Source organism: Letharia columbiana (assembly GCF_014066305.1).
Source record: "Letharia columbiana isolate WasteWater2 chromosome Unknown Sc0000037_s0, whole genome shotgun sequence".
Taxonomy (NCBI): domain Eukaryota; kingdom Fungi; phylum Ascomycota; class Lecanoromycetes; order Lecanorales; family Parmeliaceae; genus Letharia; species Letharia columbiana.
Genome location: NW_023501081.1, coordinates 89581 through 114564, shown reverse-complemented (window position 1 = coordinate 114564; position 24984 = coordinate 89581). Strand labels below are relative to the sequence as shown.

The 24984-nt window shown below is 51.4% G+C and overlaps 4 protein-coding genes across 4 annotated transcripts; 2 read left to right on the top strand and 2 right to left on the bottom strand.

Annotated features, from left to right (window-relative positions):
• Positions 1-1115: 1115 nt before the first annotated feature.
• HO173_009085 (uncharacterized protein) lies at positions 1116-2835 on the top strand (the record flags this gene model as incomplete). Its single annotated transcript, XM_037310978.1, has 5 exons — positions 1116-1280; positions 1337-1718; positions 1774-1891; positions 1964-2022; positions 2078-2835. The coding sequence occupies 5 exons, from the start codon at positions 1116-1118 to the stop codon at positions 2833-2835; spliced, it is 1482 nt and encodes a 493-aa protein (XP_037162072.1).
• Positions 2836-9949: 7114 nt separating this feature from the next.
• On the bottom strand, positions 9950-11472 carry HO173_009084 (uncharacterized protein; the record flags this gene model as incomplete). Its single annotated transcript, XM_037310977.1, has 6 exons — positions 9950-10254; positions 10379-10731; positions 10852-11046; positions 11097-11201; positions 11256-11396; positions 11459-11472. 6 exons carry the CDS (start codon positions 11470-11472, stop codon positions 9950-9952), a joined length of 1113 nt encoding a protein of 370 aa, XP_037162071.1.
• Positions 11473-16344: 4872 nt separating this feature from the next.
• On the bottom strand, positions 16345-18930 carry HO173_009083 (uncharacterized protein; the record flags this gene model as incomplete). Its single annotated transcript, XM_037310976.1, has 10 exons — positions 16345-16520; positions 16659-16972; positions 17034-17216; positions 17274-17507; positions 17564-17670; positions 17725-17826; positions 17873-18051; positions 18104-18227; positions 18274-18509; positions 18576-18930. 10 exons carry the CDS (start codon positions 18928-18930, stop codon positions 16345-16347), a joined length of 2010 nt encoding a protein of 669 aa, XP_037162070.1.
• A 3554-nt stretch (positions 18931-22484) lies between these two features.
• Positions 22485-24847, top strand: HO173_009082 (uncharacterized protein; the record flags this gene model as incomplete). The annotated part of the gene is made up of 4 exons (XM_037310975.1): positions 22485-22676; positions 23107-24222; positions 24279-24760; positions 24835-24847. The coding sequence occupies 4 exons, from the start codon at positions 22485-22487 to the stop codon at positions 24845-24847; spliced, it is 1803 nt and encodes a 600-aa protein (XP_037162069.1).
• Between the last annotated feature and the right edge of the window lie 137 nt (positions 24848-24984).

Below are 24984 nucleotides of genomic sequence, written 5' to 3'. Positions count from 1 at the left end.
GGAATTCCATCCTTCTCCTTTCTTTGGAGGAGGGAAAATCCTGGACTTGCGTTCGGTATGTCATGATTCTATGTGGGAGTCAAGTCCGTTCGGGCATTGCGACCAGGCCGGGGGGTCCGGTGAACCCCTAAACCTTTTGAAGGACACCCCGGGGACAGCCAAAAGCACATTGATCAACCCCACTGGCGATCGGCGAAACGGACGTTTCGCAGCCCCGGAGACCCGGGGGCTGCGGCTAATGCACCCTCATTTTTAAGGCTCATGGCTCATATTTGTTTGGCTCATGATCCCTAGGAACCTCGTGGCCTCTTCAACCATCGTGCCCGGGAGTGGTCTGTGCAACCCCTGTAATGACTGAAGCTAGGCCTGCCGCCTCTCAATTTAAGGGTTGGCCTTAAGGTTCAACGCGCACTAAACCTCCCACCCATCATGATTATTATTTTGCCCATCTTTGTTTTTTGCCAACTGTGCCATCCTCGCACTCTCATTTCTCTTCCCCCCCCCCGCCCCAAACAATGACTCAAATGTACACTTCTCGCTTCACTTGCTTCTTTTAACCTCGATCGTCAGCTCCCAAATACCGCAGCAGTGTCCACGAATGTGGCACAAACACAACCTATAACATTATTACCGTCCATCCCAAATCAAACGCAGAATTTAGCGGCAACACGGGCGGCTCACTTGCTTTCCAAAAGTATGACTAGTGGCCAAAGGGACACAGCCTGGTCCGATTGTGGTTAGTGACCCATTGAGCATGTGGGCAGCTCCTACTCCGTGCAAAGTATCCCTGACAGCACATCCAGGCGTCTAAATCTTCAACGTCACCTGCTTCTCTCCTCTCCGACTCCGCTTCATAAGACTTTATATGTGACTGTGAGTGCAAGGACGGAAGTGGCTAGCTATCAATCACCAATCATCCATCAACCAACGTCTGGAGATACGTAGGTTACCCGCGCAAGCCATGGACCGGGGACTTCGCCTCACTTGAGAAATTTGCCCAAGCGGCCCCCACAATCTATACAATTCAATCTACGTATTCGACCGCAGTCCACCATCTAATAAATTCTCTTCGTATATCAATTCCCTCCTCCCCCGAGGATACGAAGAAGTAAGCAATGTTTCCCGGATCGCCAACAGATGAGAACCGTGGGCCCAGCTTACTCATTGCTGAATGGCTTACCCTGGCTTTGGCGCTTATTGCCGTCGGCTTGAGACTTCATGGCCGATGTATCTCGCTGAATATTCCGGGGTGGGACGACCATACGATACTGGCGGCCACGGTAGGTCCCATCAAGAAATGGGGTAAAGGAAAGGTGTTTACTGATGTCGATTCCAGGTCTTTGGAGTTGCACAGGCCATCATCAGCGTCATCCAAGTTGACAATCGGTTTGGGCATCATGCAGCGACTCTGACTCCTCATCAAATCTCAGCAACCATCATGTGGACGACGATCAACGGAATGCTTCAGATTCTCGGGACACTGCTTGTTCGACTTTCTTCGTGTCTCCTGGTTCTCCGAATGCCACCGGTTGGACACACGAAACAGCCGCACGCTCGAGCAATCTATATGCTCATGGCCTTCTTCCTTATCATCTCGACCGCTTCATTTTTCGTCTTGTGCTTCCAGTGCATGCCAATTCAGGGTCTGTGGGATGAATCTCTTCATGCTCGCTGCATCCCGAAGGAAACACGGGGCATGATTCAAAAAGTCTTCGGTAGTAAGTCATGGGGAGTCGAAAATACTTTTACGGGGTTTTTGCTCACCAAACACAGTCTTCGATATCGTCATCAATTTCCTGACTGCCAGTCTCCCCTTGATCTTCTTACTCAACCTCCAAACTCGTTTGAGGGAGAAGTGGGGAGTCCTGACGATCGCCTTTTTAGCCTATGGGTAAGCGGAACCATTCACTGGGGGGGGGGTTGAATGACCAGAAATCTGAATTTGCCGCTGACAAATTTGTAGCACTGCCGGCGCTTCTATTTGCAGAGTGTATTGTGAGACAGGCGGTAACGATCCAAGCTGTAGGTCATCTTGCTAGGGTCTCGTGACATAATCAAGCTAATCTAAAAATCCTAGGGGGTTTGGCTTGCGTTGAGATTTGCTTGAGCGTCGAACAGAACATCGGCACCGTCATTACCTCAATACCGACCTTGGGCGATCCGTTTCTCATCTTTCTAGATCACACCCGCACTTCTTTCCTGGGCAGGTATCTCTGGCCGAACCCACCGCTTCCCTCCTGCTGGGGGGATTCGCAAAGCGATGACATTCACCTGCAAAATGTTCCCAGCTTCCCAGACGGGCAATTTGACCCTGAATGTGACGCGGCAAGTGAGGATGCCAACTTCTGGCACGCCGTGGACTCACAGATGGGAGGGTTGAGCTTCGATGCGTGCGCTCGACCGCAGAAAGCGTATTGTCCAAGCAAGCGGAGCTCGCGACAATCTAGCAAGACTCGCTCTCGTTGGGGCAGCAGACCTACCTCTCGGTGGGGTAGCCGATCGAGCAGTCCGAACCCCAAGAAACAACACTCGACCACCTCGAAGGAAACTCCTCCTAAATCGCCCTTCCCCAAAAGCAATTCCCCGGAATCAACCACGCCGACTTCCACTCCTCCCAAATCCACCACTCCGATTTCCACTCCTCCCAAATCCAATACTGCCAGGTCCAGCAAAACCAATTCCCGAATGTACTCTCGCGGGCCCAGCGTCGACAGATCGCCCGGGAGTTCGGACAGGAGAAGCTTTCGGAGCCGGATATCCCGGACATCCTCGTGGATAAGATGGAGCTGGAGGGCAGGCGATGACCCGGGGTATGACGAGGGTGATGGACCTTGACGAATGATATGACTTTGGGATATTTACAATGGGAAAACAATAGACTGCGCTTGATGAAGGAGGAATGGCAGAAGGTAGATACACATATGGGAGGGCATGCGAAGATGTTCATCGCTACGGCGAATGCTCGCGAGGAGCTAACATCGAGGTTGCGCATGTGCCGGGGCACCATGATGGAGGTAGCCGGAAGGATTCCGCGCAAAGGATCTGGGATGCGAAAAAGCATGGGTGTGCTCTGCCAGCCTTGACCGCACGGCCGAGATGGCCATCGGAGTCGGGGAAGCCGCACCTCACACTCGTTTTATCCTCTTCGATACCCGGAATCGATACGGCGTACGGAGACAAGGAGTACATAGAGTCGTGAGACTATACCGCTCGCTTTGGAGGAAGGAAGGAAGGAAGGAAGGAAGAAAGGAAGGAAGGAAAGCAGAGCTCACGCAGATACATATCTTGTAACTAGACGCAACTCACATACCTTCAGATTCCGGACGTACCCATTCTAACATCATCGTCGAACGCGCTTCTGTCTCTCTCCTCTCCTCTCCTCCCTCCTCCCTCCTCTCTCCTCTCCTCTCCTTCCTCCTATCTATTAACTCACTCACTCACTCACTCACTCACTCACTCACTCACTCACTCACTCACTCACTCACTCACTCACTCACTCACTCACTCACCCACTCACTCCCAAGGCTCAATGAAATAGCGACGCCAACCCCGTCGCGACCCTGAATCATCCATCCCAATCCCGCCAACCGACCACCATCCACATTTTCATCCGCGACGGAGACAAAGGAGAGCAGAACGTAAGATTAGGCCGGGTGGATACGCGGCTCGAGACCCCCTTTTTGTAGTCGTGCTCGTCCTCGTCCCCGTAGCGTAGGTATGTTTGTGAGGTAGTTCTTCGAAAGTCCCAAACGCCGGTCTTCCCCCCGACATCCCCTTCTCCTGCTGAGGGGGCGTTGGTGTTTCAGACGAGGGGGGGAGATGGGGGGGGGTGATATTGCTTCAGGGGCCGCGCTGCAGTTTTGATTTGATTTGATTTGATTTTTTTTTTTGTTTTCCTTTTCTTCTTTTCCTTTTCCTTTCTGGATTTGATTTGATTTGATTTGATTTGATTTGATTTGATTTGATTTGATTTAAGGGATGGGCTCTCGGAATCGGGGGGAAAGTTTCTACGCGAGGGATGGGAGATGGTGCGCGTGTGGAGGTACGTTTTTGGCCGTCCGTTTTCTGAGGTCTCAAGCTGCGCTTTTCGCATGCGGATGCGGTCGGGAGTGTGAGGGATGGGTGTGTGGGTGCGTGCGTGCGGACATTCGGACGTATTTCGGAGATTGTGCACGTAGTTTTGTACCTATGTGTATGTGTTTGTATATCTATAGGTACGCATTGCGATAATGACGACGATGTCTAGCTGTTGCTTGCATATCCGTGTGTGTGTATGTGTGTGTGTATGAGATCTAATCTATCTATCCGTCCACAGCATCTGTGCATGCCATCGCTGCGCCGCGATGCCCTGCAGAATGCATCCACCGTGTCTGTCGACCTTTCCGCCTACGAGCTTCGCTGGAGAGGTGAGATCCGTAGGATTGAGCCATCTGCTTTACGTCGATTGAAAAGGAGACGGATAACTACGCAGCGTTTGCGGAATCGAAATGCCTTGTGCGATGCGTTGCGGTTTGGGATTGGAAGGGCAGGGTTTCATGGGTGCTTGCGGCGAGCTCTGGATTGAGAGGGTGTTGTTCGGGAGGCTTGACCTTTATTCTATCCAGTTTGGGAAGAGGCTGTTGTGGGATGGATGGAATGTTCGGCGTCCAAGGGACGCAGAGATGTATCACGGGGGGGGGACGGAGCGACCTATTGGGAGAAGGGGGGAGGGTACCTCGATGTGGACAGGTGAATGTGGTCCTGCGCACTTTATATCTTCCTCTTCCTGTCGCTGATGAGAGATTGTCGGGCATGGTGAAGGAGGTTGGAGACGGATAGGTACCGTACTTGATCTTTTATTGACGAGATCCGATGAAATGGAAGAGGAGATTGTTTCATTTCATTTGCCAATTTCGCCCCCAATGATCACCATAGTATAGTCATGCCTAGGGTGATAATAAGATCCTCTAGCTGTGGGGGCCAAGTCTGAAGAGGAGAAGAGGTCGTTTTGGAATTGGGGGCGATGGAACAAGAACAAGAGGAGCCGAGGAAGAGGATTTTCCTAAATGGTAAAGTTCTTTGCTCGCGATTGTGGCTGTATGGGTACTAGTCCTTTGCGTATACTGAGTTCACGACTAAAACAATTCATATTAATTAAAGAGACCGGCGGCATGTACTTGTTGTTTGTTAAATTGTTGGTGCTTCGTCATCTGCTTATTTATGATCATGGATGCCTTCCTCTCTGAATAATAAATTGCGCTGGGCAGTGTAATGGTCGCACTAATATTCGCAGATGTTGTTACCTATGTGAAATTCAACGCGGCTGAGCGAGCTGCGAGTCCTGCCCATACTTCATGGAGACTTTAGTCGTATGGGAACACGCTTTAAGTGTAGCGTGTTCCCATACGATTAGTTCTTAAAACTCGCGCACCGCTGTGCAAATCCAATCTGCGAGTCTTCTTTCGGAAAATTTGGCGTTACATCTCGCATGTCCAGAATTGCACCCAAATCTTGCCGATCAAGAGGGCACCTATTGGTTGCACCCAAAGGTGTCTAGTGCCGATAGAATCCAACCTGGTCATCAGACCGGCAGTGAGCCTGGATAGAGTCCTAACGAGAATGTGTATACTGGGCCCTATTCATCGGACAGGCGGTGCTACTGACGACGGCGGGAGCTCCTGTTTTCCCTATCCTGCTGGAGCACTTGGTTTTAGAGGTGAGGCTGGTAGACATGCGCACTATGGTAGGAAGACAGACATGTTCCAGCTACATGGATGATAAGATGAGAAGGAACGTTGAACATGGCGGCGAAGTGCGGACACATCAGGCTGTGCCCGTCACTACTGCAATGTCGTTGTCTCTGTTGCCGATGAAAGATACCCACGCAGACTTCGGAGTCAGAATTGCTGTTTCGAGGTAGGAAATCCAGGTCTGGGGAATAGAAGGGTATTTTTGCTCCCGAAACATGTCTTGCGACTCAATTTCATTGCCAAATAAGAAGAACTAGCGCCCGAATGTGCGTATTTGGGTCGCACGCGTCTCGTTGGTTGTTACCACCCCCGTTCGTCGAAGAAAGTCTGTGGTCAGAATGATTTCCTGGCTAATGAGGCCTTTGTTGTAGCAAGTTGAAGCGTTGAGGAAGAAACAAGGTTAGATCTTCGGCGTGTTGGCTGCGCTCTGGTGCGACAAGGACACTCATTACATCCCCGATGCGGAATGCCCTCTTCTATGACTATCCTTCCTACCCCTCACGGTTTGGGTCCAAGATCCGAGACGTACTGACAGAAGCAAATACCCAAGTTGTCACGATGTGACATGATAGCTCGCGACGAGAATCCGGCACTCTTGCGCCATCTCGACGACACGGCGACACTCTCAGCTTCGAAGATATGAGACTCGCCAAGCGATGGGACGTGTGTGCCCGCGCATAGCGGGCGGTGTAAGAAGCGAAAATTTTCTTGAAGTGGTCCATTGTGGAAACAACCAGGATCAAGAGTAAATTTCATGGTCTAAGATCATCTCACAGAAGGTTTTGCCAATGCACAATATTGTGGCCTTGCATTGGGAATCATTTAGCAGCGGCCAATGCCTGGAATTCCGTCGCTATACCTGGCAACCGGTCATTATCACGCCTGAAATCTTCCGGAAAGTGTGGAAATATGTCCCCAGCCTTGTTGTAGGGCTACCCATTACTACATCAGTAAAAAACCCAACCTCATATTATCACGGGAAGCCCATACGGGCTGCGTCAACATTCTTTGGTGTAACAGGAGGCCGCAAGTGCTTCTGTTCCTATGAAGTAGAACGGCTGTGGAGCCTACTACGTATGTAGTAGTGGTGGCTAGCCCTACACGGCGCGTACCTATCCCATAAGTCATTGCATCAATGCCAAGGGAATTTATACTGCCCACAGCATCGGATGGATCCGAACGCTCCTCTAACAGCACACTGACGAGCGGCAATGGCAAGCTGCGGTGAGAAAAAAAAAACACTGCTGAGATCGAAGCCGGCGAGCTCGCGTACTGCCGCGCTCGTTGTGGTCATTATTTCGGACGTGCCTGGTAATTCTCGAGAAAGACCGAGAAAGGGGGGTCCGGGTAGCAGCGAATGTGGGAAATTGCCGGAGCTGTCCGATTCATGTCGATACGGCGTGTCTTTCATCTGCAATAATTGTGTCTTTGCGGCATGGGCTGTGGAGTAAAAAGGGTGTCGCCTGAACACTTCTTCCGCCCGTTCGGTCGATATCTCTACCGTTATCGAGGCGAATCCCGTATCCGCCCAATCTTCAAGCTCCAGTAGTCAATGTCTCGTGTCGTTCCTGGAGACTGCTTCGGGAAAAGCGAGGTTGTTCCACGCATGATTGATGCAGGTTGTGTACTGGAACTTGCGAATGGTTCACTCTGAGTGTGTGTGTGCTTGCCAATCAATGCCACAGCTCTGCATCTGTCCTGTATAGAGAAGTTATTCAGAAGCGGTAATACCGTACATCCATGTCTGACCCTACATGCACGGTCGCCGAGAATCCGTTCGTGTTCGCTACCGATGCCAGTCACACTCGACATAAAATCTTGCATTGAGCTTAGAGGAAAGCGGCCAAAGTATGGAAGATGGTCGCGACTCTCCGCCGCCGACTCAATGGTGGCTGCTACCCTTTCGACGCAGCAGCGAGCGACGTAGGATGAATCCATGCTGGTGGAACTATCCTGGGTGGTCAGTGCCGAGCTGCACATGCCGGAGAGACTAGATATTCACCGAAGTCTCTTCAGACTCATCACGGCTTGGGGAGAAGGGCACGAAGCGCTTGATCCTGTGGATGTAGTCGCGGTAAGGGTAGAGTGGGTAGGACATTCGCCAAGCGCTGGAGTCAGTGAGCGTTAGCGTTTCGGAGGTGAAGAGATATGGGTGTCTGATGAAGAAGGATACTTCCAGCGAGGTGGCATTGCTATACGTAGAGTACGCGAGGAGCTTTCATGTCGGTATTGCTCGTCTTGTCTAGGGATCCACCCACATTGCCAGAAACACTGCCCGATCAACCCGCTATCTGCAGCCGCGACAGTCCAACCGTTTCACCACCACCTGCCGCCGACATGCTGGCTCAGCTCGCCACCCTAAATTCCGTTCCCGGGCGCTCTGCTCGATCTTCGAGTCGTCTACATGGTCCTTCTGGCCGGAGCGTTTGACACTCGCGTTCGCCAGTTTTTCATCATATTCGTCGGCGTTGGCGCGGGCGTCAACGTCTGTGTTTCTCTTCTTCGGATTCTCTTGGAGCTCGGCCGACAGCCGAAAAATTCCCTGCTAGGCATTGGAATGGTTCTGTGCAGCCCGGCTTCCCACTTGTGCGGCTGAGCCTACGGATCTGCCTCGGGGTGACCCTTTTCTGTGATTTGTTCAGCCTGTGGCCCCTTTTATTCTTTTCTCTCCTTTTTTTTTGGAGCCATACAGTCGCGGCGGACTGGACGGGTGCGCTACCACTGCTATTTGTCTGCGGTAAGGAGACTGTGGTAGATAGGAACGAGATGATCGCACAGCGAGCTTTTCGCAAGGTTCCGATGTAGTGGAGGTGCAGTGCGGAGCAATGCCTCATAGTTTCATATACATCACTGGGAAATTTCCATACACAGCCTTGACTTTCAAGTAACAGGCCGGCTTTCGTCGGCATTTTGTCAAAGAAGCCAGCGGTGTGGACAGCTGTGGGATCGCTGTCGAGGTGGAGATTTCGGACACTATGAACGTTGACATCGGGAACCGTACGTACGCGAGGGGCTAGCTGTCGAAGAAATTCTGGTCCGCATGCGCGCGCGCAACAGGCGACGGAAAGAGTGTGGACCGGAAGCACGACCGTGAAGTCTTCGCTCTGGACGGAAGGGGATGTGGAATGTATTGGTTGACTCTCTCATCAATGCAGAATCTCTCCGACTCCGTCGTCTTGCTCTTCTTCAGTGGTCGCCGGCGATGGCAAGGGTCCATGGCAAAATCTAAAATGTATCACCTCCTTCCTTCTTTATGAATTCGGTCCAAATTGCAATGATTCTGTCAGAGCTCAGCGGGACACCGTTCTATCCGCACCCTATCAATGTCCTCTTGATCCTTTCATGAAGCTAGATCTCTTCGCCCCCTGTTCACCGACTGGCATTCGAGAGCGTACGAAACGAACGCACATGTCGACAACAAAGTTTCGCTCCCGAACCTCGCTCGAGAGTTCTCCAACAGATCTTCGAGATTGGTGTCGCAGAGCCAATCGAGGGGTGTGCATTTCACACACATCGCGGGAGGAGCTATCGCTGCGGGGACTTACGGGGGATGTAGTCGTCGTCCGAAGCAGCATCGAAAGCTGGGTCTGTCGTTGATGCGTGGCTGCGGACACCGCGACTCGCGCGGTTTCTGTGCTGGAGCTCCGGAAGAGACCGCGGATCAAATCCCACACGCGTGAGATGCACTTGCGGATGGCGAAAAAGGATGTAGGAAAACATGATTTGATTTCTACGACATAGAACCATACAGGAGATCTAAGTAATAGTGTCCGTCGCTGGACCGGTTACGAACAAGGGTATTAGTGAAGAATGGCAGCGAGCGTCGATAACAGCGAATTTTTGTTGAAAGAAAGGCCCCATCAAACGCCCGCCAAGGAATGGGAAAAGGGAAGGAAAGAGAGAGAGAGAGAGAATACCCGACAAGACTCCTGTCCGCTCTATTACCACAATTTTCATTTGCCAGTCGCCCACTAAGGAAACAAAAGAATGTTCGGCAAGATACCGTTTCCACTCTATCACCGCAGTTCCAAAGACGGTTCGCCCGACCAAAGGAAAGAGAAAAGAAAAGTAAGGAATGTTCGACAAGACTCCGTTCCAATCTAGCGACCAGCACAACTCCAACTGGTAGTCCTCGCCCTCGAAGGTTGCAAAGTCGTGGCCTGAACCTCGAAGTTACGACCAGGGACCTCATTTTTCCACCGTCCGCGCCCACAAGGACCCTAGTACCTCAACTCGAGCTGCCAGTCCTCGCTCTCGGGGTCCAAACTGGTGACCTTGACGTCGATGGGGACCTCGCTCTCCATGTGCTTCACGTCCTCGTCGGTCAGGTGCTGCACGCGGCCGCCGCCGCCGCCGTCGTGCTCGTCCGTGACCCGCACCGCCATCCGGACCCGGTCCCGCTCGTCGGTGCTGAAGCCGTACTTCTGCACCACGCGCTTGATGAGCTCCTGCACCGTCAGCTCGCGCAGGAAGACGGCCCAGTAGTGGACTTCGGTTTCGGGCGCGCGCACGTAGACGCTCAGGGCTGTGGGTTGGGGAAAACACGGAGCGGGTTAGCGACGTGGAATTCTTGTTTAAAAGGGAGGTGGGGTGGGGTCGGTGCTGGGGTGGGGGGGGGGAAGGGGCAAGGATAGTGGTGGCTTTCTTACCCGGCGCCCTGTTGGGAGACGGCGTTCGAGCGCGCTGGTAGGAAGGGTCGACGTCGAGGACCTGGATCCATCGCGCAGGCCTGTTGTTGACCAGGAAGTTCTGCGAGGCGCCTAGCTGGACGAGCATCGGGGTTGGGCTGCCGGGATGGAGGGGGGTTTGGTCTTGCTGCATCATTTCATAGCCGGTGGGGCCGGGCAATTGTCCTGGTGGGAGGGCCAAGGGACCCGGGTAAGGTGGGTATGGGGCATACTGCGGTGCGGGATAGCCTTGGGAGACTGGAACCGGGGTTGCGGTCCCGACTACCTCTCCCGGAGCTGGTTGCCCCATGAGCGATTGGTAGAGAGCCGTTTGCCTTGGAAAATATCAGCATCCCGCTCGAGATCCCGGGGCAGGATATATGTAGAAAGTTTTATTTGAGCCCAATCAATTGTAAAAGAGCACGTCGCGGGGCTTGTTGCATTGGTATACGCACCTCGCTGTAGATGAAGCCGGTCCTCGACCTCGTAAGTGAATTTCGACCGGTGAGGTCTCCCACGGGGCCGTACTTGGGTCAGTAGGCGTAGGTGCGGACGGTGGCTGTGATACATATTGGAAAGGAAGCGGCGCTCTGGCTTGCATGACAGAACGTCCCACCCTTGGGTCCACGTATGCCGGCGATGGGTCTCTCCTAAAGCAGCATGAGATTTGTCCGCCAAAGTTTTATGATGATTATCATACCACATTGGCGACAGGCCGGTCTGATTTATCTCAAACAAGGTGTCCTCCATGGCTGTCGACTCTTGATGCAGAGGTTGGTTACCGAAACCAGGACCACCAGTAAGACTTATAGATAGGTCAGCATAAGAAGATCTTGAGTTCATCTGTTGGAACGTTTACGATAAGCCTGTTCGGAATTGACCCTCCATGTCCTCATTATAATAGGCGAGAGGTCCCATCCACATCGGTACAGGTTGATTGTTCCAGGGATTGGCGGTGGGTTGCTGAGGGACTTCGCTTGCAGATGTCCCTTCGTTGGCACTGGAAAGAGTCAGCCGATATGGAAGCAGCGATGGTTGTGAGGATGATATGAAATCTCTTACCGACGTTGAGACATTTTGACTTTTGGAGTCTTGCAAGTGATGCGGTTGACGGGACTATTTAACGTTGCAAACGGAGACATATAATCCATTGACATCGCTTCGGATGCAGGCTCTCGAAGCCTAAGTAAAACAAGCAATCTGCAGAGGACTACTATGTCGTATGAGAAACGATATTACACGTACACAAGTTGTGATGAGACCGTGATGGTAGAACCTCATGGCATTGCTTTCCCCGGTTGCTGCTGGGATCTACGGTACCGATCTCACGGCATCCACTATAGACTTGCTCTTTTGAGTGAAGAAATCCTACAAGTTGGAAGCGAAAGCAGACAATCAGGTCCATCCAGCTCCGTCAAGTACTTGCACCCCGGACAATCGTCACAGTAGACCGTGTCAATCTCCACGGAAACACCTATCCGAGTAAGTTGGTTAGCGATAGTTTGGTCCGTTGAAACGTCGACACCCTCTTCCAGCGGTTAGTGCGTGTAGAAGAGCAGCCAGAGGAGCCACATCACATATGAAGAGACACATCACATGTGGCGCAGGGCCGCAACGAGCTTTCAAGTCACAATATCGTTGAAACGATGACAGATGCATGTCACTCCATTTGGCTAGTCGTGAATCTTGTACTCCACATGCTCCACAATTGACTTCTCTGGGTCTGGAAGCCGATGAAATCTTGTAATTTGAGGCGCCGAGCGATTGTGTGAGAGACTTATTAAATCGGGTCGTTCCCCAGCTCACATCTCTCTGCAGTCTTCGCACAGCTGAAGAAACCAACTTTTGGGAAAAGCTTCTGACGCGTACACAATCCAGACATGTCCTCCTTCCGAATGAGAATAAAAATACTGTAAAGGGGAATAGCGGTAGGCACAGCCTCATTCTTTGTTTTCTTTTGCAGAAAGTGTGGCTCAATCGGAAAGGTTTAACGATCGGGGGTAACTGTAAAGGGTAGGTCCAAGGGTTGCGGCTGTCGCTATAGGGCAGCAATAGCCGCCGACTCCCCTCAACCCCTGCGTATTCCTTCGAATTCTAGAACGCCTCGTGGAGCCGTGGCTGTGCTATGCAGAGAATTCACCAGTCCTTTTCCCTAAACCTTCGGACTACTTCGTTCCTCCCACCAGAGTTGTCTGGTCATGCATCGATCATATCGACGTTGCTTTCGGTGTCACCTAGCGAACGCGCAGTGACGGTAACAAACGCGCGTTGAATTTATGCCTTGAGATGTTGGCGATCTTGAACCTTGTGGGTGAGGTGTGTTTGGTGGTGTGACCGGTAAGCCCGCAATTCATCGGGTCGGACGTACAACCACAAATGATGATCGCATTAACGATTCAAGTGATGAATGAGAATGGAGAGCAAGTGTAAGAAAAAGTAGCCGGTTCAAGATTTGAAGACGTTTGCAGACCAACCAAGCGTGACCTTCAAATCGCCAAGTTGTCAAGCCTGGAGATGCGCCTGCACGTGACATTGAAAGCAGATATCTACAGCTTGTGCACAGAAGACGCCGACGGTCTCTCCGATCTGTTAACCCGTAATTGCAGAAGCCCCTGACCTAGGACTCGGGATTATCCCGAAAACTGTATCTGGGTGCATGCATCTTGTTTGCGCCTCAATTGCCACCACATGCTGCATCCCGCGGATCCACAGCTCCGATAAAAGCTCTCGCGCTCCCCCCAAATGGACTACAGCAAAATGAGCGCCCAAAGCATCACCTTCTCTCGAATCTCGGTCAACTTAGTCGCCGCTGACTCGGGCGAACGTCGACATGACGCACTACAAAAGAATGCAAGTTGCGACGATTGTATATACGTCGTACGCCTGCGACCCGAAAGGTATGATGCCACTCCAAGTTTGTTTAAGGAAGTAGTGCCAATGGGGACGGAAGTGCGCTGTGGATTGCTTGGTACAGAAAGACCGTGGGAGGAAGCCTTGAACTCCTTGGCCTCGAGGCAGAGGGACAGAGGGGCAAAAGAGCAGAAGAGCAGGGTTCTCAGGGGGTGAAGTAGCTCCTGAGCATTAGGAGGTGTACCTCGCAGCCTCACATTGAGCGTGGTGGTCATCAGGATTCGGACTGCAACATCGCGTCGCAGGCCTGTGTTTCCATGCTGGGATCGTCAAGTATTCTTCACTGCACGCTGCTCCTGTCCGGATGTACAGATTTCCTTCGCCCTGCCTGCGACAAGATTATGTCTTTTTCCGAAGGAATCTTTTCACCAGGGCCACAGGGCGGCTACCCACATGTCGGTTGCTAGCTTCACTCCAGGGTCCAATTGAGGATCCTCGTCTATGTTTTGTTCCGTCAGGGAACAAGACTCGGAGCCGCTCTAGTTGTGGGCTTGAAAATGAAGCTCTTTGCAGTCAGGCAAATGGAATTCTTCGTCCTCTAAGGTATCATGAGTGGCAGAGAGTATGTGAGGAAAGAAGTGACTGTAATATTCATGGCGTAAATAGACCTCCTGATCGATGCTGGCAACTTACTGGCAAGCCTACATCCAGATGCGGTCGATCGGGTGAGCATTATACGGCTTCAAGCTTTGTCAAGACCTCGAGCCTGCGAAGGCTGCCTGTGTATTCGCTATGGCCTTTTACTGTAGAGGCTGCTTGGAGGATTAATGTCATGAGACATTGTTTGGGATGGGCGCTTTTATCGCACTTGTAGTAAGGTAGCGGCGACTTTTTGCCCTTGGAAAGTTGGGCCCGTCTAATTAGCAGTCAGCACCGCTCTGCTTCGGAGACCAGCATCGTGTCACTTGCTCTGTCTTCTTCATTGGCTAATTCCATGCTGTACTGGTGGAATTCAGGACATAGCAGCACGAATTATGGCAGCACACACTTCCACCAGCGGACGTGGAAGGCTTCGCGTTGGTGTCTAAGACGATAGATGTATTAGCTACACCATGCTTTCAAGGCCATCGCAGACACACAGCACAGTCGGTATTCAGTTTGAGAGAGCAGAAGCTGGGACTCTGGTAGTTGGTTTCGCTGGTTTGTTTCTCAACTTTCAAGATCTGCTGTTAGCGAGCTTGACGGGCGGCTGAAAGGGAAGGAAGGGGAACAAGGTGATCCCGGGAGTCAACCGGGAGTCAACGAAACACTGTACTAGTACCGGAGACTTCTGGGTCAGAAACTCGGTCGAGAACACGATCTAACGGCGCTAGGCTCAATCAAGCTTATCTTATCGGATAAGATCCATCAATCCCAATCCCACCATTTGCTCTGCTTGATGTTCTGGGCCTTGCCGTTGTAACGAAATCATGAACATGAAATATTCGGACCAAGAAACCTGCACCGTACAGATGCATCTTGCGTCGACTCATGAGCGTTCCCATATCCTGCCTGTAGTCATCACACTGGGACTGGAGGTTAGTGGGTCACTTGACATCCCTCTGTTTCAGGCCCTTGTCAAGGACCCCTGCAAGGGGTAGGACAGGTGCCCATTACGAGCTATAATGCACCTGTTAATGGCTCTTGTGCAGCGTCTGCTGCAGAAGGGCGAATCTAGACATGGATAGGGCAGCTGTGTTTTCTTAGGATTGAACCCACAGAGGCACTAGGAGCAATCTCGCCAATGTCCAGAAACCAAGCTGTGAGAAGGCGGCAGGGTTGCTCAAGATGCAGCCTCCGCCGTTGTAGTGGACATCTGATGCTCCATGTAGGGCGAATTCTGGTGGATGCGATAATTGAAACCTGATGTCTTCCTTCACCGTCATGATGGTTGTTGATAAGGTCGTGACGAGGCAAAGGTCACGTCACCAAGTCAGAAAGTTGCAAGGCTAAGAACCAAGACTTGTTCCGCTCTATCGTTAGCCGTAAAATTTGAGCGCTGTATTCAGCCACTACGTTGAGTTTAGGGCCCCCAAACAATGGGCAAGCTATGTAGAGTCGACGTCCCCATGTGAGTAGAGGCCCTTGCGGCGTCAGACATTCTAGGGATTACCTCCCGAAACCACGTATCATCCAGGCCAATCTCACTCACTGTTCTGCGTGAACACGATAATATTTTCAGGACAAGCACCCAGAAAGTTAGAAGGTCTTTCGATATGGTTAAGCAAGCCCATATCATCATCGGTTCAGCTCATGTCATTCAAGACCAGAGGGAAGTAAGCGGCGGAAACAGACAGGCGTGTAAGAGCTGGCAAAGGTTTGTAGGCACGCCCGAATAGAGTGCGAGGTAAGAGCTATCTCGCAAACAGGTTGCTGCCTACAACCCGAAGTTCGTCTTTCCAAGCGCCTTCCACTAAATCCCAATTAACAAAGTCAACTTCGAGATCCTCAAGTATCTCATGGTTAGCTCCAAGCAAGTCACATCAAACAGCGACCTCTTTGGATGACCGAATGCCCCGCCATGAAGATTTCTTGATCTGTGGGAGTTTAGTCGCCACAGTGGGACTGGGCGATGCAGCCAAAGGCGCTGGGGAGCCGTCTAAAGATAAATACGCTTAAACAGTGTATTGTATAATCAGTACCATCACAGGGCTTCTCAAATTTAAACCCCCAAAAAGCGCGAGTGGTTCAAGCTTCATAGCTTCGAGCGTCTGCATTGATCGAATGGACGCGAGCGCGGAAACGTGATGATGTTCTCGCGAGACCTAAGAGTATAGGAAACGAGTGATAGATGCATGGTGTATGTACAATACGTATCCTTCGCAGCGGAGATGCCAAAGCAAAAACGATGCTGAGATTTGGAACGAACCGGCTGCCGCGGCGACGGCCGGTTCCGAAGGGGAAACACAGGATGCAATAACGCACGCCAGCAAGCCCGACAAACTTCAAGCCACAAACATCCTCCCGAGCACTCAGCCAGCTGACGATGATTTTGTCCCTCCACTATCCTCCCCCCCACCCAGTCTAATCTCTTCCCGCATTCCGCATACCAACTTCGATCAAGCGATCTGGTTCAACGCCGGATTGAGGTCACCAGGGCAGTTACCGTTCTGGCCCTTGACGGGCGCGGGCAGCACATATTTTTGGATTTTGCTGGAGACGCTATCATAGAACTTGATGTTGCCGCCATTGCTGGCGCCGCCGACCGCGGAGCCCGAAGCGCAGCCGCAGAGCGCTGTTAAAAAAAATGGCGTCAGCTTGTGTGTTCCCAAGAGTTGAATTCACGATCACGGTGAGAAATTAAGGGCGTCGGGTAGAGGTCCATCGATGGGGATGGTCGAAAGAAGGAACGGATTCGGAATCGCCCACTTACTGTTCGCGTAGCCCGTCCCCGCCGCCGCGTTCGGAAAACTCCTCAGATCCAACACCTTGCACACGGGCAGGTTGAAGAAGCCAGCCGTATCCTGCGTCACGGACAGCTTCGCGAGGCTAGCGGCGTCGGTGCCGGATAATTCGCCCTGGCTGACGTCCGGGTAGGCATCTGAGAGGTCGTAGTTGTAATTGCCGGCGAGCCAGGAGTTGACGGCGCCGGCGGTGACGAGGGTGATGTCGATGGGGACTGGGGTCGCGATGCCGACTTTGAAACCGCTCGTTGCGCCCATTGGATTGGTGGTGTCCAGGATTTTTCTACGGGGTACAAGATTAGCGACGTGCTGCTCAAAGCTGTGGATGCGATGGACGAGATTACGCATTGTTGGGATTGAAAACCCGAGCCATTCCCGGCCCTGGGGCGTTGCAATTGAGGAAGGGATCGGATCCCTTCCAGCCGTTGCAGTCCGAGGCGCTGACGGTACCCATCTTGTCGCTGTTTAGCATCACGGGTCCGTACGGAACGTAGACGACGAATGTGTCGGACGCGTTCCATATGTAGCTATCCCCACGTCAGCATGATGATATGGTCATGGTAGAAGTGTAGGTTGAACATTACTTGATCATCTTATACGTCACGATCTTGTCGAAATTGTCTAGCATGGTATTGACAAAGGTTGAAGAATAGGGTTTAGTAAGCCATTCTCCACCGGCCATTACTGGTTTGTTACCGCCCTCGGTAGACGTCCAGGAGGCAGCAGAGGCGTTGCCGATTGTCAATTCGTACGCGGCTTCTAGCGACGGATATGTCGCTTGGAGGTAGTTTTGAGTCCATTGATCAATATCACCTGCCCTTTTGACACAGTCAGTTGGCCCAATGCTATTGTTGGAGACGTGACAAGCACATACTCTGTGAATCTTTGATCAATGACAGGGGATGTTTTGGTAGCTTGGATCCCAGTCGCCGCGCCCATTATACTCTGGACGGATGCGACAACCGCACTTTCGGTAGCGGCCTGCATGGAGAGTTACACCGACTGTTATCGCACATGGTCAGGAGTTCTACTTACACCGATAGGTCCGAGGACAGCACTGAGTATTCCGAGGAAGGGCGTCATGGCCCCCATAATCTGGCTCCACGTGGTTGCAGGTGGCGGGTCCGTGTAGAAAGTCTGCTCGCAATTAGATCTAGTCTTATCCAGAAACACATTCGCCTACGGTTGAGATTGCTGTCGATATGCCCAAGCCGTTGTTCGACGCGGTAAGCAGTTGGCTTATCATGACCTCGAAGAAATTGTTAAGGTTGACAAAGGCATTGTATGCCAAGTAGCGTTGTATCACAAGGTTGGATCCGGAGGCCGAGTCTTTGATATCTTTACAAGCATAATCATCACAAGCTATCAAACCGTCAGCGTAAGCAAAGGCGTGATAGGCGAGATGGAGCGTCACGTGTGGTATATTGGCATTCATCTGCCGCACCGACGTCTTCTTGGAGAACCTTCGCCGCGTCGACTTGAGGTGAGAGAGAATTTGTGGCAGCAGCCGCCAATACGCTTGAGACATAGGTGTCAACCTAGGATTGTCAGCTCTGTTCATCGCGAGGACACTGCACCGCTGACCCCATAATTGGACCATTCATCCGTGTCTGTAGTTTCGATGGCCGCGTTGCTGCATAGAGAGGCTTGCGATGGGTTCGCGGCATTCTGACTGTTAGTTGCAGTAGGAGTTGGGGATGGTTGCCCAGCGTCGTCGGAACAGGGAACGCTAGCGGTGATGATCAATTCAAAGGATGAGGCAGCTCGTCTGAATTTTGCGGCACTGGTGGGTCCAGCGTTGAAAACGATGTCAACCTCGGCTACAGCATTGTCAGCTCGATGACTTGAGAAAGACTAGGTCAGTGGTAGTCATGCTGAGTACTTACAAACACCACTGGCAGCAGAGAATGTCCATTTGGTGCTGCTGTCATCGAGACTCACAGCTTTTGAGTCTATAGCAGGTGTGTCTGGACCATCGTTTGCTGCTAGGTCACTGAAGAGAACACCACTTGTATCTGTGTCGAATACCCATTCAGCCCCAACCTGATTCCAGAAATCTCCGGCCGGTATCCGCTGTGCGCCTGTGGCAAGGCTGATGGAGCTGGCGAATGTTGCCGAACCAGATAGACCCTGGCCAACGCAGGCACTGGTGGGTATTGGTGCGAGTGTTATTTGGGCTTCGGCGTAACCTCGGAGGACGAGGAGGAAGCCGCCGAGTGTTTGAGGTGACGGAGTCCTCATGTCGTTAGGTCTCGTGTGCGTAGGGTTCTGCAAACGTCTTTCTATTGAAGGCTATGGTTCTTTTCGCAGCCTAGAGTAGTAGATTGCGGCGAACTGATTCAGTAAGCAAGAAGCTCCGGACCGTTTGTTGTAGCCAGAATGAGGATGTCTGGAGGGTTCGGCGGCACGTTCTTCAAGATACTGGTGAAAGACCGGAGGCGGAATGGAGTTTGATGAGAGGACGTGTTTGTTCCAGCAGAGGAACTTGTGGGTGATATAGTCTCTCACGTTGGAGTCATCTCGGTAGAAAATGCAACAGTCAACATAGCAGTACCGGTGGGGTTCTCCATTACCATTGGATTCGGAAACCGTTGGTGTTTACAATTCATTACTTTTACAGCCAGGATCTGTGAAGATTCGGAGCCTAGCGATTTCGTCGCCATCTTTTGGCATCAGTAAGAGAAGTCGAGATCCTATTACAGCGAGATTTGAACAGCTAAAACTGAGGCTCCTAGACCGGCGTATCGTTAACTCGTGTATGAAACGTGCAAGAAGGTCCTGATGTACGCTTGCTTCATGTGCTGTTAGTCAAGGCAAAGAGGTCATGGGTTTCAAATGCAACCCGATGCTGGCTCGACATGGACGATTGGAGGATGTGTTGACTTTTACAAAGAGGCACTGCAAGAAGTGACGCAGAAGTGCTGGCGTTTGAGCCCAGGGAGCGGGTCTGAAGCCATCCTGCCAGCGATGTCGTAATTGAAGCCGATGGACCCTTGCGGCGTACGGAGATAAAGGCGGCCACGAAGTGGCACGACCAACGACGAGGTATCAGGTAGTCATTCTGGCACACTATGCCACAGTTGGGTTAATTCGTAGCCTATAGGATGAGGGGCTGATGCAGTCATGCGAAAGCTGTACCACGGTACTTAGTCGTGACCGAGGTGGGGGAATGCCGGGAAAAGTTAGGATATGAAGCGAATGAGAAAAAATAGACTCTAGTATTGTAGACGAATGCTCTGGGCAAGGCACGTTTACAGTTTATGAAGGCAGTGAATTTCGCTACCAGACTTGAGGTCCATCAGACTCGAACTCTGTGGGATGAATACTGTTCTGGACTGCTAAGGAACGGTAGTTGGGCCTCGCTGCAACCGTTACAGATGGCAAACCCACGGCGCAATGTCCGATTAAGTGACTGATCTGCTAAAACCCAGTGCGTGGGACGACCCCACCCCCCTTAATGGTATCTGCTAAAACCCAGTGCGTGGGACGATTACCGGCATGTGATATCTGAGGTGGCGAGTTGGTCGTGCTTAGGTCACCCCTTGATACGCAGGGGAAGCTGGGCGGGTTGGCTGGTAAGGGAGTATCCCATCGTCTGGCAGGGGGTAAAATTCAGGGGTTCCGACCGAACATCAAAAAATACCCCCATAGCATGTTAGTGTAATTCAATAACGCCTGCTTTCACAACAAAATACTTAGTGTCGCGATTAATCTTTATAAGTAGATCTAAGATTCTATAATAGAAAATAAGTCTGTGATTCTTGTCGTTCAAAAGTCGTTGTGTGATGAACATACAGATATTTGATGTTCTGCCAAGACATTTTACCCCCAGGCGCCAGACGATGGGATAACCCTCGCCTGGGGCCGATTACACACGTGGTGCAGAAGCGACGAATCATAGTCATGGAGGGAAAAGGAGATGCAGTCAGGGACTGACGGTGGGGTTGGAGTAGAGTTAGATTGATAGGTTCGGTAAGGTTAAGGTAGTCCCATAGTGTATGGACTTGATCTGAAACTGCCACATGTGCCGCAAAAAGATGGCGCATGCGGACTCAGTTGCGATCAGCTAAGCATCCGTACCCGGTATTCAAAGCGAACCTAGACCACATGGCCGCAGTCTCGGAAGCGACTGTGCTGAGACTTCTCGATACTGGTCCTTCTACTCGATTATGAAGAGTCTCCTGGACATTCTGCTCTGACCGTTCCCTATATATGCTCCTAGGTAGGAATTGGAAAGGATCCCCTTGAAAGATCCCCTGTCTTTGATGCGTTCATTAGATTGATTGAGGTCTCGGTAACGCCTCTTCGAAATTGTTGTCCTTGTATTCAGATGGCTAAATTATGACCACGACCTTAGAAGAGACTGATTCAAACGCTTAGACACTTTTTGCTCCCATGACGTAGCAAAAGATGGCGCTAGTGTCTCGCATTTGCGTAGCGTACGGCGGCTAGCTTATTTGCCCTAGCAATAGCCTCAGTGTTTGCATCAGATCTGTTTTGTGTGCTTGCCTTGTACTAGTACTTGTCAGCGCCAAGATATCCTGTAGAGCAGATTTGATTGGCAAAGAGGAGTTAATGTGTACGAGACGGCCATGACCAAACGGAGGGGGAAGATGATGAGCTGTGCCCGATCACAGTCCGGAAAAGTACTTTTGACCCTCTTTCTATGTTGTAGCTCCGGATATTTCCACCAATCAAGCCATCTGTCCACGATTTCGTTGGTAGCCAGTGATAGATGGACTATAATCCGGAACGAAGGATCTTGCGGCTGGCTGGTATTGCTGTCGAGGTTCAGAATTGCGAATTGCTAGCTCGCGTGTGGCATCTTCGGAATCCCGAATTCCTCGACCATTGCAAGCTCGAAAGTGAAGGGCTCCATTAGTTACCCCGCTGTCTCCGGGAGTTGAGTCGCCACTATATGATGCACGAGACGAAAAAAGAGAGCGAGGTATCATCTTACCCGCTGAGACATAAATGTAACATACCGTACTTTGTTGTTCGAGGTCATCGGAGCGCCAACTCGGGCTAAGTCATATCAATGATCTGAGGGTGTGCAGCTAATCTATCTCCTCTGCTCAGGGACCTTCAATGGCATCATTTCGCATATTGGCAAGGGTCCGCGAGTCGAAAGCGGCGGTAATCATATGGTAAGGTAGTCCTTGCAGCAGGCCGATAGTCATGGAGGGTCCTTGTGTCTTTGTGTTAGAGAGAGCTAGAAAGAGGAGGAAGATGCATGAATGACTGTGCGGATATGTTGCCTGAGTTAGCGTCGTCGCAAAGATCAGCTAGACCTCGAATGGTTAACGTATGTGTGGCGAAATCTTCGTCTGCCAAACCTCAAATACTACTCTACTCTACTTTACAAGTCCACTTCATTCGACAAAAGCTCTCAAGCATCAGAAATTCGAGGAAACTAATCGTAGGTTCGCTTACAGCCAACTTTTGAATACCTCACATTTTCCATGGAGATAGATTCGAAATACATCAACATACAAGTATACAAGAGATCTTGGCGCCAAGGAAATTATGCCGCCTCCGTCGGTCCGATGTCCCGCCGTCTCACATTTGTCTCCGCCTTTTTCTCTTTGACATATGATGCTCACACTGCAAAGACCGCAGTGCAGTCCTCTTCGCGTGAGTGTATAAACATATCATATTGGAGGGATCGAATCAGATGCCAACAAACTTATCAAAGTTGAATTGTCGATTTAGGCGGCAGCTCTCGCATTGTCAGTCGTCTTAGACTCCTCATACTGCTCGTAGTACAAAACGATCAATCAGAAGCCATAACAAAGATGCTCTTCTACTTGGTCTGCCTCGCTCTTCTACCCGCAATCGGACTTGGTGCTCGGCAAGTCCCTTTGACCGACTCGACATCTTCTCCATTCACAGCAAGCTTCGATAAGCTGGTTAGCGAGAATTTGGACCGTTGGCATACTCCAGGACTAGCCATGGCTGTCATACAGGGCGATGACACTTTCAGCAAAGTATGAGTTTCTCTGTGAAAAGCTGTTGGCGGCTCAATGCGAGCCAGACAGGAATGAATGTGCCTCGAAGCTGGATCCCTAGCAGCACGTAGTACTTGTCTGGGCGGGTTTGGAGTTGAAATTTCGAACAACTCATAATGTATTAAGCACAAGACCAGTCCTCCCAAAATAATCTCACGTGCAATCTGGAGCGGTTTTACTCCTTGTCCATGCAAGTATAGTATCGATCTTCGAGCGCTCGAAGCGAACACCCGCACGCTTGCCGGCATATTTCATGCTTCTACGCGTTTGACTTTGACCGATATCTAGCGGCGCTTTCGCAATATTGCAATCTGTCTAGTCCTCCTTTGTACATAGTCTTGCATGTGTTTTTGGACTTCAGCGAACTTAACCTATGCCTACAGAAACGTGGACAAGCTGACCATCACAGGGCTACGGCATTGCAACATTCCCAGACAAGCCTATCACGCCAGAAACCCTCTTCTATACCGCCTCTACTACAAAGTCTTTCACTGCAGCCGCCGTCTCCCTACTCATTGACGACTCCGTCAACACCAGCGAAAGCCTGTTTTGGCAGGTACCACTCGAAAAGGTGGTGCGCGAGGACTTCGTACTACCCGACGATTATGCCACCTCTCACGTCACGATCGAAGACGCTCTCTCCCACCGCACTGGGATGCCCCGCCATGATCTAAGCTACGGCGGACTTAACGTCACAGTGCGGGACGTCGTTCGGAATCTTCGCCAGTTACCGATGACTGCAGAAATTCGGACGAGGTTCCAGTATTGCAATATGATGTATATCGCAATCTCACATTTCATTGAGACATGGACTGGCATGTGGCTTGGCGATTTCCTCAGAACACGAATCTATGAGCCATTGCGCATGTCCAGCACTTTCTTCTCACTTTCAGACGCCCAAAAATCGGCAGCTTCTGGTGGACCGTCCCTAGCCACTCCACACTACTGGACCAACAAGACCAAAATCTATCACAGTATCCCTTGGCTCGATGCCCCACAGGAGTCTGGATGCGGCGCAACCATTTCCAACGTACTCGACTACACCAAGTGGATACGCTGCATGATGACGATGTCCGCTCCGCTATCACCGGCTGGACATCGCGCCCTTCGCTCGCCTCGGATCATCAGCGGTCCAGTAGCAGAGGAACCGACTGGCTTTAGAGGGTCCGAAGCTTACGCCTTAGGTTGGGATGTCAGCAACTACCGTGGTGAAGTGTTGATGTGGCATACAGGAGGCTTACCGGGCTTCAGCAGCGTAATGATGTACTTCCCACGCCTACAATGGGGTGTTACGATGATGGCCAATGGCGGAACGGGCGGTGCGATTCAGAACTTGGTCTTCAAGTTGATCGACGATATGTTGGAAATTCCGGAGCGAGAAAGATTTGATTGGGCCCCCTTGTTGGAACTCAATGAGTCACTTGAGTTGGAAACATTGAAGAACGCGAAAAACCTCTTGTTTCCGAGTGCGCCTAAAGGCAAAGACTCCATACCTCTCTCTTTACCTCTACATTCCTACGCAGGCGTATGACTCCATCTGGACTCCCGTTCCGTACTCAATACCCGCTGACGCGCGAACAGACCTACATAAACGAAGGCTATCCCGCCCTCACCCTCACCATCAACGGCACCAACCCCTCCCACAGAGCCTCTCAACCCCAAGAAACCCTCCATTGCTTGATCCAATATGAACAATACCCAATCTCCATGTCTTTCCAGCACGTCAGCGGCGAGTACTTCGCGATCTACATCCGCTCTTTCAGCACTGAGACACGAATCGAGCCAGGCGATCACGAAATTACGACCGATGGCCTCTCCAAAGCCGAATTCCGACTTGGCGAAGACGGCCAAGTGAATGAATTGGGGGTATTGCTGGAAGCGGAGATGGGGGAGGCGAAGATTTGGTTCAAGAAAGCAGGAATCGAGAACAGTGATGGGTATGAAATGTATTTCAAAGCCGGTTCATCCGCGGTCAGGACGGAGAACAACCTGGGCGCGAGCGGCGCTGGAGGGCAGATGAAGCTGTTTTCGAGGTCTGGGAAGGGTTTGGCGCCTCTTTTTGCGTAAGTTATCATGTCCTTTGGAGCTCGATCTAGATATTGCCAAAAAGATCTGTGTCCGCTAATCTAAGCCTCAGGAAACACGCTTGAGCGTGAAGAGGAGGCTTGGGAGACACGTGGGCATCCAAGTGACGAAAGGGGTACGAAGGAGAGATTTGAGCCTGCACGGAAGGTGTGTTTCATTGTGGAGGCGGTGGGAACGGATTTCGTTTGTGGGGAAATCCATG